This window comes from Physcomitrium patens, chromosome 17 (genome assembly GCF_059467195.1).
Source record: "Physcomitrium patens ecotype Gransden chromosome 17, ASM5946719v1, whole genome shotgun sequence".
In the NCBI taxonomy this organism is placed as follows: Eukaryota; Viridiplantae; Streptophyta; class Bryopsida; order Funariales; family Funariaceae; genus Physcomitrium; species Physcomitrium patens.
The window spans coordinates 14,016,125-14,027,921 of NC_143426.1; the positions used below are offsets into that span (position 1 = coordinate 14,016,125).

The 11,797-nt window shown below is 40.8% G+C and overlaps 1 protein-coding gene across 2 annotated transcripts; it reads left to right on the plus strand.

Annotated features, from left to right (window-relative positions):
• Positions 1–1,461: 1,461 nt before the first annotated feature.
• On the plus strand, positions 1,462–4,709 carry LOC112294031 (uncharacterized). Of its 2 annotated transcripts, none has more exons than XM_024544123.3 (3): positions 1,462–2,238; positions 2,791–3,918; positions 4,312–4,709. In XM_024544123.3, the coding sequence occupies exons 2-3, from the start codon at positions 2,847–2,849 to the stop codon at positions 4,371–4,373; spliced, it is 1,134 nt and encodes a 377-aa protein (XP_024399891.1). In that variant the 5' UTR covers positions 1,462–2,238; positions 2,791–2,846; the 3' UTR covers positions 4,374–4,709. The 2 variants fall into 2 exon arrangements, with proteins under 2 accessions (XP_024399891.1, XP_024399890.1); XM_024544122.3 differs by lacking the exon at positions 1,462–2,238 and adding an exon at positions 2,296–2,579.
• Positions 4,710–11,797: the final 7,088 nt, after the last annotated feature.

The window sequence follows — 11,797 nt, forward strand, 5'->3', positions numbered from 1 at the left end:
TTTTTGTGAAAATCGTTTCATTCATTGTGTACGCTTCAAAAGAACATACTTCAACTGTTTGATAAAAAGGAATGAGAAGAAATACCCAATGTAAAAAGGACTTTGCATTGGTCAAAAGTTTAAATCCGCTTTATCAAGCTGCACATTAATTAATGTTTATATATATATATATATATATATATATATATAAAATTTAGAATATTGATAACATATAATTTGCATGAGATGATTTTGGAGTAAGGTGTGTTTAGAAAGCAAGAGATTATAAATAATTTAGATGAAGCATTCTTATGTTCAATACACACATGTTTAGCTAAAATTTGACACTACAAAAAAATTATATAGTTATTTATTTTTGTAAGTAACTTCCTCAACTTTACGTAATTGTGACCAATCCAACCTTTGTTATTTGACGAAATCATGCAAAAAAATCCACATTTGTATCACGTTTAGTTTCACGCAAAGTTTAACATCCAACATTTAAAATTTTCATACATCTCAAAAATACGAATAATACGAGCCCGTTTGAGAGAGGACAAAGAGCATCTAATCAGAAACCACGAAGAAGTTTCTCCCCTCTGACAATATCCGCGAGAATCTCCGCACTATTCACCCACGTTCGAAAGGAATATTCGGGGTTGCCGACGTGGATATTTACGTAAGTAAATGACGCCATCTACTGGCAATTCAGTGTGGATGAGAGCGCGGGACTGGGAAATAGGCGTGCCCAGCGTTCCCCTAGACTCGACGTGTCCCGCAACCGCACCAACTGCAAAACCTGTCATGGCATCTATTCTGGGGTGGGGGAGGGGTTGATTGAAATTCAGCCAGTGAGAGAATGCCAAGTGGACAAATGGGAACTTTGGAACCACGATAGGAACGTGGAAGGAAACGTGTAAGCGTGAAAGCGTTGGCTTAACCCAAGCGAAGCTTGGATGTGAGGTTGGGGCCTTTGAGAAACTCTGCTCCTTTAGAAACTCTGCCCCAGATGGGCCAATTTTGGTTCGCTTTGTCCCTTGGACCCGCCCCCACGGGAAAAGGTTCTACACACTATTCTCAGGTTCGATGGCCTTTGGCCCCTCCTCCTCGACCTCCCACTCCGCCAAGCCCTTCGGCCCTCCGGAGATTTACGGGATCCGCCTTCGGCCAGCGTGGAAACCCAAAAGATCGAAGTCTCCCCATAAAAAAACCCAATTACCATTATGGCGAATCTTTGTTGGGTCCTCCGAGTTGCTCCAGAATTCCTCCACGGAAATTGTACCCAACTGGCTCTTGCACATAGAGAGGACACGAAGCTGGCAGCGAGCATACTGGAAACATGATTCGCTTCGCTTACGACGAACAGACCTCGTTGCAAAAAGTGGAAAGGCGAACGATTCCATGACTTTGGTCGAGGTTTTCAACGTCCCCAAAGAATTGTTAGGTGAAGCCTGGGGGACTGGATTGGGGAGAATGGTTCGGGAAGAATTCCATGCAACGATGCGCAGAATTTTTTTAAGTGTGTGGTGATCGGTTTCTAAACCAGGCAATGCTCTCTGGTGTGAAGCATTCCGAGGCCGGTTTCGTGCCAGAATGACAAGAACGTGGGATTATCTCTTTGAGAAACAGCTGGTGGGGAACGCAAGGGACGGGGGCGTGGGCGGCGAACACGGCATGAGTGTAGGCAATTGCTAACCAGGACATGAGTCGCGAGGACTGCCGATTGTGTGAGAAGGTGTCGCAAGAAAGTCTAGCTCGCTTCTCACTTCTCTTGAGATTGTACGCACAGCTTTGTCAAAAGCAATGGATTGCATGAGACTGTAGCAGTACTTCGGGCCATAACCGCACACCGCGCATTCGTCGGCGTTTCATTAAGGAATTAATTGTCTTCTTTTCTCTCTTTTTGAGGTACTGGGTTGGTGAATGTAGGTGTTGGGGGTGAAGTTTAGAGGTAGAGATTAACGCGAAGAATTCTCTCATGGGGTTGAAGCTGAAGCGGATGCAAGGGATGTCACATGAATAGTTGCAGTTTTTGGTCATTTGAGTTTCGGGAGGATACTCATTGAATTCTACACTAGGAGGGTTCAAGATCTCACTGCTAGATGTACGAGGAATGGCGATCTCTTCATGAGGCGGTGGTATTGACAGGGTAGCAAGGTTAAGATGTGGGTGCTCAACGATCATAAGCCCGAGGATTTCCATTCCATGGTGCATTGCCATAGTCAACGGAGGGAAGAATCTTGAAGCAGTTGTTCGCAGGTATGGGCAAGACAGACCCCACTCGATGTCTGTGTAATCGTGCACTCGGGAAGTGTTTGTTGGTAAAGGGCTTGAGAAGAGATGTTGCAGGAGCAACTGGTGTACGTTTTGAGCTCCTGATATACACCTTTTCGAAGTGGGTTCGAAATAGCCTCAGAGAGTTTTGGCGGTGAACGGTGATTGATATCCGATTATGCTATACCTGCCAACTTTCCTTCCGCTTCAGAGATTCCACTTTGGTAGCAACGTCGAATGGGTATGGTTTGCTGGTGTAGATCAGGCGGCCATTGTGCGTGCTACTCATCGCGAAGCAGAGGGGAGGATCACTTGTGTACTCATGGGTACTGTTTTAGCTGTCCAATGGGGGGGGGGGGGTACTTTCTAACGCCGTGATTGTCTTCTAACGTTGGTCGGCAAACTTGTCCACATCGAGAGAGCTAGCAAAAGGGTCATAAAACTGACTCGTTACAGTAGTAAGGTTTCGTTGTTAGCATTATAATTGTCACCCCTGGCGGATATTCTCGACTGACCGTGTGGTTATGCACTATGCAGCCGCAGAAGATTGGCCAACCACGGGAGAAGAGGGACCGCTATACCTCGCCGCAGGAATGTTGATCGAGGCGAGAGACTGGCAAAGTGACGCTGTGCGATCCATTCAGATCGACGCCAGCCCCAAGAACACTGTTCTAGCTGTCAAGAAAGCCATCGAGGGTAGTGAGATCATCGGAGCCAGCTTGCAACGGCTGTCCTACGGTGGTCGTCTGCTCAAGGATGAAAGAGCGCTGGAGGATTACCAGATTGACAATACTTCCACACTGCAGATGTGGTGGTGTAAATGCATGGCTTGTCGGGCGTTGTCGGCTGATCAGACGTTCCACACCATGCGCATTTACGTGGCGACACACAGGGATCAGACAATTCCTCTCACAGTGTGCCGAAACGGATCCGTCTATAGCGTAAAAGCCATGGTGCGGGAAGAGGAGGGGACTCCTGCAGGAAGGCAGCGTTTGATTTTCAACGATGAGGAGCTTCGGAATGGGAAAACTTTGAATGAATGTAACGTCGCCAAGGATTGCGTCTTGCGAATGGCGCCCACGGAGCCGGTTGGTCTCATGCCGGTGATGGTATGTATTGCCATCCTGGACCGAACAATCTCTCTGGAGGTTCGCAAGACTGACACAATTCGCGACGTGAAGGCGGTGCTGCACCAAGTTGAGGGAATTCCGCCATACCATCAGCGGCTAAAATTGCGGTATGGATACGGGTTCTTCAACAGAGATATGAACAACGCAGATTTGCCGGACGATATCACACTCGGGGAGCTGAACGTGAACCGGGGCGATTCTTTCTTCCTTCTCCGTCGTCAGAAGCACCTCCCCGACTGCCCTTGTTTCGAATGCTTCGGCAGCTCCTTCCACTTCTTTGTGAAGACCGTGGCCGGAAAGTCATTAGTGATTGATTTGAAAAGCTTCCATACCGTAGACGATATTAAGAGAAAGATACAGAGCAAGGAAGGAATTGCAGCTCACAAGCAGAAATTACTCTTCGGTGACGTCGAGCTCCAAGACGACAAGACGCTCTTTGAGTATGGCATCGAGGTAGACTCCATTTTGAGATTGATGGTTGTTAGTGGCGGAAAATCGAGCTTTAGTAGCTTCTTCTCCAGAGTCACTGGCTCAGGTTAGAACACTTGAAAACGTTTTTTCAAGTTCTAGTGCATCAGCAGAGGATCTAGGGTTAGGTTTAGCATCTCTCTCTCTCTCTCAATCTCTCTCTCTCACAAAAGACTTAGCTCAATCCAAGGTCAATTGAGCTTGCCTTTTCAGATGGTTTGTTTAAGGTTTGGTTTTGCTTATATTCCTCCAAATGGGAGACACACGTGACATAATTCAATTTTTCTGAAGTCAACTCGTCGTGTGCTAAGTCTGCGATTATCGACGGAATACCATTTCCGTTTTATTACCGAAGGTTTCTGCCTTCCGGCTCTTCTCCTTCGTCATTGTTTGCTTGTTCAGTCTTGGCCAGTCATTTTCTATTCTCGGTTTTTTAATGCTTTGATTTCGCATTGCGAAGGGCAATCGGCAATCCTGCGAGTTGCGAGGCATGCCAACCCGTACCATTTCCCCCCCCAGTAGAAGACTCCCATCATAGGGATTCCCTGCAATTAGGGGTTTCGTTTTGTCTGAAAGATCTCGAGACCTTCTGAGCCCGCGATAGCGTGGAGCTCCATCACGCCTGCTTGGCGTGCCGAGATACGATGTGCAGCAGTACATATCTGCGTTGCATTCGTAGCAATCATCTCTGAATCTATTCGTAGGAGATAAGCGTATTTAGATTATTGTTTATTCTCCATGCTGAAATGAACGGCAGTCGCACTGCTCGGAGAAGTCCTTGCAAAGCGAATCTCCATTTTGTCTCCAGCACTTGATCAATGAAAGCTCTCGCTATCTATATGCCGAGAGACTGCTCTATATCGAGACCAGACCAAGATGAAGTGGTAAAGCGTATCACCTAGATTTCTTCGGATTTGTGTGAGGACCTGAAATAGCTGCGCCCCGAATTCCTGCGTTGTAATTCCACGGATTCAGGGCAGGAATGGGGTGCTGTTAAAAGCTATCCAAGACTTGGAACAAAGCTGCAGTCCAGAGAGGTATCCAGGGGAGGTTGGGAATCGAACAAGCCAAAATTGGCAAATGCGGGGCTTCGGGGGAGTGCTGAGCTTGGAAACAATCTCTGATCGCGACTTCCCTTAGCTTCCGCCGTGGGAGCACCATCCCTCGCTCGCTCGCTCGCTGCCCTCCGAATTCCGCAGCGTCGCTTCTCCTCTCTCTTGCTCCTTCGGAGGATGAACGTGACCATCTGGTCATCCATTTCTCTCCGTTTCTTGATCTAATGCTCTACTTATTAATGCATGCGAATAAGGATTAAGTTGACAAAAAGATAAAATAAAATAAAACATATTTGAGTGACAGAATGTTAGAGCATGCAACTATTTCAAAGCCATATTTTATTTATTTTTTAAATATGAAAGTGGATAGAATTAGAGAAGGCAAAGAATGTCCTTACTATTACTTGGATCAGTATTTTAGCTTGACACACAAATTATTTTGACTTTAAATGTTTTTACACTAATTAAAAAAAACAGGGGTAACTTTTTTCATAAAATAATAATAACTAAATGTGCAAATAGAACTTGCAAAGAAGAAAAATCACAAAAGATTTAAGAAAACATTATATTTTATATTTTATAATTGTATTAAATTACACACATTTGTTGAAATTTACTGCAATTTTCTTTAGTAAGTGGAATATAAGCTTTAAATTTTATTCTAGATGATTAAGAAATTTTATATTAAAGTAGAATGTTTTGGTTTGTGCAAATCATTTTTTTGTTGTTGGTCAACAATGGTAATAAATTCAGATAAAAAATAAGTAAATAAATAAATAAATAAATAAATGTATAATGTATCCATAAAAAATAATAAAAACTTCAATTAAAGCTTTTTTAAAATCCATATAACTTAATTGTAACTAGTTGAACTTGTACCATTGGCATGAAACATTTGACTCAAAAGAAGCATTTTTTTGAAGGTATGTTTGTGAATCAAAAAGTATTTTTCACAATTTATTCAAAAAAATAAAAATAAAATACACAATAAAACTTTCAGATATAAAGTGGAGTAGCTGAATCCATACTATCGTCATGAATAATATGCAATAAATTAGTTAATTTTGTTCAAGAAATTACATATTAAGACATAACTACAAAAAAAACATAAAATTGTATTAAGGCATTCAAAGATGTATTAAAGTTAAAATTTAAAACTATAGATAAAAAAATAAAAATAAAATAAAATAAAATAAATATTAATAATTAATTAATCAAAACATATAAAAAATAATATTTAATGTGGAATTTGAATTCTTGTTTGGAGGAAGAAGAATTTTAATAGAATGGAAAGAATGGAATGAACAACTTCCAATCCACAGAATCTAATCAAGACAATAAATAACAAACAAAAGAAAAGGCGTAGCACCAAGCTTACCCCGGCTCACAACTATCACAACGATGGCACCTTAATTAACTTCTACAACTCCTATATACTTTCCCTTGATTCTCCAGATTCTAACCGTTGTCGTATTACGTGCTTTCCTGCTCGAGAATGCGTCGGGCGTTTGGTTGTAGAAGGTAGTATGGAGATTCGCCAATATTCAAGCAGTCTATCGGTTTTAGACTGCTGGAATATAAACGACTGCAAGAATACACCGTAAATCTATACGGATGTCCTTCGACTGCTCGCCGAAGTCCTTTTTGCCCCAGCCGATAGGTCTCTAGATGTTACAGAGAACCCCGAACAATCCAAACTGCTAATCTTCGATACCGCTTTATACTCACGATCTTGTATCCACTGACTGTCTTCTTAGATTAACCCAATAAATTTCATTCACTCCGCATACTCAATCCTATAGACACCCTTTTAATTCTTCATCATAGATGTAATTCGATTTCACAAAGCAGTCAAGAGTAATCACACCAACTTCATTAAAATCCCGATTCACCAATACAACACTGACTTCAGCAACGATTGCCTCAGTCTTCCCAAAACTCTATGAAGAAAAAAAACCCAATTCTCTGTCTTTTTTTCCCGCCCGAAGCATGAAGCTAGCTCTCCGACCCTTCTCCAAAAACTTCTTCTCTCCCCTTCCATTTCTTAACCTATCCACCCCTTTAACCTTAATTCTCCCCTCTTTCAAACCCTAGCCTCTGAATTTCTTCAATCTTCCATGTTGGATCCGAAATTGGCTTCCGCCGTCAGAGCTTTCTCTTCCATTTTTACCTTTAAGAGATCGTTTTACTGAAAAGACGTTCCCGGAACAGCACAAAGGACGGAACAGCCTAGAACAGAATCGGAGCCCCGTAATTGGGACAACATTGAGTTGCCCGACCAATTCAGGTCTCATATTGGGTAAGAGGCCCGTAGTAAGACCTGGATGTTCCCGCAATTGGATCAAATTGGTCCTTCGCGTCACATTGGCTAAGAGGCCCGTAGTAAGACCTGGATTGGATGTCTTGAAATTGGATCCAATTGGCTCTTCGAACCAGACTCACCCGTCGTTGAATTGGTCCTTTCCCTTTCTGCTGACTCCCGTTATTGGAATTGAACGGAGCATTTCAGTATGCCCCGGTTGACTGTAACGGGGTGACTGACCTAGGTCTCTCAGTATTTGCACTGGAATTGGTCATTGCTCCCAATATTTGAGGTAACTGAACATTAATAAAAGTCCCCTTTCTTTATATTTTCACAGTATACTCGTGTTACAACATGACATCCACCCCTCTAAACTTGTGCATCCTCCGATATGCACCAATTTACCCAATTGCTGTTTGATTTATAATATATTCTCTATGTCTTTGTCCAGTTCGTCTTAGTCACCTTCATTAATCAAATCACTTTCATCTTCATGCTGCGTACCTAACTTGCGTAATTCTCTTTCAATATTATATAATCTTTTTCTTTCTTTTCTTTTAAAATCATCAACTTTCTTATACATAATATTTCCATTCTCCAAAATACCAATAAAACTCGCATCAAAGGCACCTTCAGCTCGCGAGAGTACCTCCTCTTTTGTACCTCCATAATCTCGCTTTACAATGGTACCTCCCCAAAATCCTTAAATCCTTCAACAATCTTTGGCAATGGTTTCTCCCTCAACCTATCTCGATTCCGTTCATGGTTAGGAGATACTGTTAGAAATTGTACAGCTTTCCTCCTATCTTCACTATGTATCCTTGCATAAGCAGAACCATCGTCAAGTACTTTTGTTTCCATCCGTGTTGCCATAATATAAGGTTGTCCTAAAATCAGCGGATAAGACGTTGTATCTTGAACAAAGAAATGTTGCTCCGTCGCAACATCCCCAATCCGAATTTTGACATCTAGACAAGCTCCATATAATTCGCCCCGTGTGTTATTAGCTACTCGTATTGCCCATCCATATTCCATATCAATTGGCCATTTTTGCTTCTTATAAAGATCTTTAGACATGAGATTTATTTCAGAACCATGGTTGACTAAAGCAACAATTGGTTCTTCTTTATCTCCTACTTTCATCAATACCTCTGTAGTTGCCCTTGCCCAATGCTTTCGAGTATAATGGCTTAAGGTTTCCATTTCCTTATCACTATAATCTTTGAAACATACTCGTTGATTATATCCATTCTTTTCATTTGTTGGTTGCTTGTAACCAATATCAACCTCTTCTTCATCTTTATATATTCTTGCATCAATAGCATGACTCATTCCAGTTTCATCCATTAATTGGCTCTTTCGTTTAATGTTGTCAATGATAACATCATGAAACTCCTTCTTTGCAATTCTCAAAACTTCTTTCAATGTGAATTCCACCTTAGCGTTTAATATACGTTCTTCCAACACCCCTTTCAAATTTGTTGCCGCTTCAATGTCAGAAAGTAGCTTATAAGCAATTGATTTGCCCTTATCTTTTGTCTCCCTTGTTTTTTTTCTTCCAATGATGCTGAGGTATCTTTTACAAGCAATTCTTGTGAAGGTGCTTCCCGAGCCTTGTCTCCTCGAGTTTGCATCTTAGAAGAATTTCCTTCTCTTGATCATCAAAATTTCCTCGTCTCTTTTCTTCTATCAAAGCTTCATGTTGGCTCTTAGCAATATATGCATGAACTGAAAGAGACTCAACAGGATCCTCCCAACCTGTTGCACGTCATATTGTAGCTACAGTCCTCAATAATGCTTCTCGAGGTAATTTCCCTTCTTGCATTGTAGAATTGACAGAAGTCCAAAACTCACTAGTTTCCGTTCTTCCACCAAGGTCATCATCTACTTTAGCACCATAACTTGCACTTTCTCGTGCTGCTGTTTCATGCTCTTTTAAGTAATCTTGAATCAATGCTCTCATTCCTCCCTTGCCAAAATTGGTTTGAAGAAGATCCTCCCTATCTTTTAATGTATCTTCCCATCTTTCCAGCAAATAATTCTTTGCCGTATCATATTATTAAATTCATTGCAATCTTTCCTAGTGTGTAAAGCATCATCACACCAAATGCATCTTTGTATATATCCTTGTTTTGAAATATCCTTCAAATTTTTTGTAGAAGTATTCTCTTCAAGTCTTGCCAATTTGATTTGAAGATCTCGCATTCCTCGTATAATTTCTTCCATCTCCATATCTGTTTTCTTTGATAAGGATGTCGAAGGTTGAACTGTAGGCATTGTTGGTGGTGTTGTACGTATTGGAGCTTTGGGTGCTTGTACTGTTTTCAGAATATTGCTCCTATCTTTCCTCCTTTCTCTTTTTCTAAGCAACCCCACCGCATCTTCAACATTCTTCCACTTTGTTGTCAATCCTTTATCTTCTTCTTTGTTTTCAAGAAGGAGTTCTAATTTCCATTGCAATTGTCTATCAGCAGCTTGAAGAAATAGATCAACTTTGTTTGGCTCCAATGTCAATTTTTCTACCTTCGATAATTGAGAGTACTACCTCTCAAATTCCCTTAGTAGCTCTGTTGCTTGTAAATTCTTATTAGACTATTCAATCCATTCCAGAAACAACTTCTTAGTAACGCGATCAACATCTTCCAAGAAATATTCATCTTTCAATGCATGTGAAAAAACCTCCCATGAATTTCCATAACGATTCATAATCGATATAATATGGTCTCTTATCTCCAATATCATGGCAAGTCCAAATAATTCAACCATTTTTTTCTCAGAAACCCGATTTAATTCCATTTCACGAGCATAACATCTTAAATACCTTGAAATATTCCTTCCATCAAATTGATCAATTTTATTGACCACTGCTTGCAATGCTTTGGTTGCCAAAGCTTCCTTTTGATCATTGCTTTGCTATTGCTGCATTGATAATGAGAAGGCTTGAAACATACTAGCAATAGACAGATCCATGTGCATACCTTGTCCTTTAAAAGAACCCCCACTGGAAACTCTTCCCAAAGATCCTTCAAAATTTTTATTTTCGTTTTCCATAAAAATAAAAATAAAATCAAACGAAATCGAATACCTTCTATCTCAAGCTTTCATGTCGGGTTCACCACTTTATATCGTATTACGTGCTTTCCTGCTCGAGAATGCGCCGGGCGTCTAGCTGTAGAGGGTAGTATGGAGATTCGCTAATATTCAAGCAGTCTATCGATTTTTGACTGCTGGAATATAAACGACTGCAAGAATACACCATAAATCTATACGGATGTCCTTCGACTGCTCACTGAAGTCCTTTTTGCCCCAGCCAATAGGTCTCTAGACGTTAAAGAGAACGCCAAACAACTCAATCTGCTAATCTCCAATACCGCTTTATACTCACGATCTTGTATCCACTGACTGTCTTCTTAGATTAACCCAAAAATTTTCATTCACTCTGCATACTCAATCCTATAGACACCCTTTTACTTCTTCAATCACAGACGTAACTTCGATTTCACAAAACAGTCAAGAATAATCAAACTCACTTCATTAAAAATCCCGATTCACCAGTACAACACTGACTTCAGCAATGATTGCGTCAGTCTTCCCAATACCCTATGAAGAAAAAAAATCCAATTCTCTGTCTTTTTTCCCCGCCCGAAGCATGAAGCTAGCTCTCCGACCCTTCTCCAAAACTTCTTCTCTCCCCTTCCATTTCTTAACCTATCCTCCCTTTTAACCTTAATTCTCCCTTCTTTCAAACCCTAGCCTCTGAATTTCTTCAATCTTCCGTCTTGGATCCAAAATTGGCTCCAGTCATTAGAGCTTTCTCTTCCATATTTACCTTTAAGAGATCCTTTTACCAAAAGGACGTTCCCGGAATAGCACAAAGGACAGAACAGCCTGAAATGGAATCGGAGCCCCGTAATCGGGACAACATTGAGTCGCCCGACCAATTCAAGTCTCATAATGGGTAAGAGGCCTGTAATAAGACCTGGATGTTTCCGCAATTGGATCAAATTGGTCCTTCATGTCAGATTGGCTAAGAGGCCCATAGTAAGACTTGGATTGGATGTCTTGAAATTGGATCCAATTGGCTCTTCGAACCAGGCTCACCCGTCATTGAATTGATCCTTTCCCTTTCTGTTGACTCCCGTTATTGGAATCAAACGGAGCATTTCAGTATGCCCCGGCTGACTGTAACAGGGTGACTAATCCTGGCCTCTCAGTATATGCACTAGAATTGGTCATTGCTCCCAATATTCGAGGTAACTGAACATTAATAAAAGTCCTCTTTCTTTATATTTTCACAGTATACTCGTGTTACAATACGACACCGTAATTTTATAATTAACCGCTTTTAAGAATTAAATCACTCATCTGTCCTCCTGAATTTCCTATTATATGGACTATTAATATATTTTACCAATATCTTTCAAAAAAAAATTAATATCTATTCTATACTTGTCATAAATCAAGTTGTACTAAAGGAGTATATTCATAGGAACCTATTTAAGAACTTCATATACCATTTAAATTTTTAGGAGAAGCTTTTATTTTATGTATAAAAAAAAATGACAAATCAATAGAGATGTAAGTAGAGT

What these genes read in the sequence shown, in the direction of transcription:
- LOC112294031 (XM_024544122.3), top strand. Translation starts at nt 2,432, where the DNA reads ATGCTATACCTGCCAACTTTCCTTCCGCTTCAGAGATTCCACTTTGGT. An exon ending in GATCACTTGTGTACTCATGG is followed by an intron (nt 2,580 to 2,790) that starts GTACTGTTTTAG and finishes TGCACTATGCAG; the next exon opens with CCGCAGAAGATTGGCCAACC. An exon ending in CTCCAGAGTCACTGGCTCAG is followed by an intron (nt 3,919 to 4,311) that starts GTTAGAACACTT and finishes CGCATTGCGAAG; the next exon opens with GGCAATCGGCAATCCTGCGA.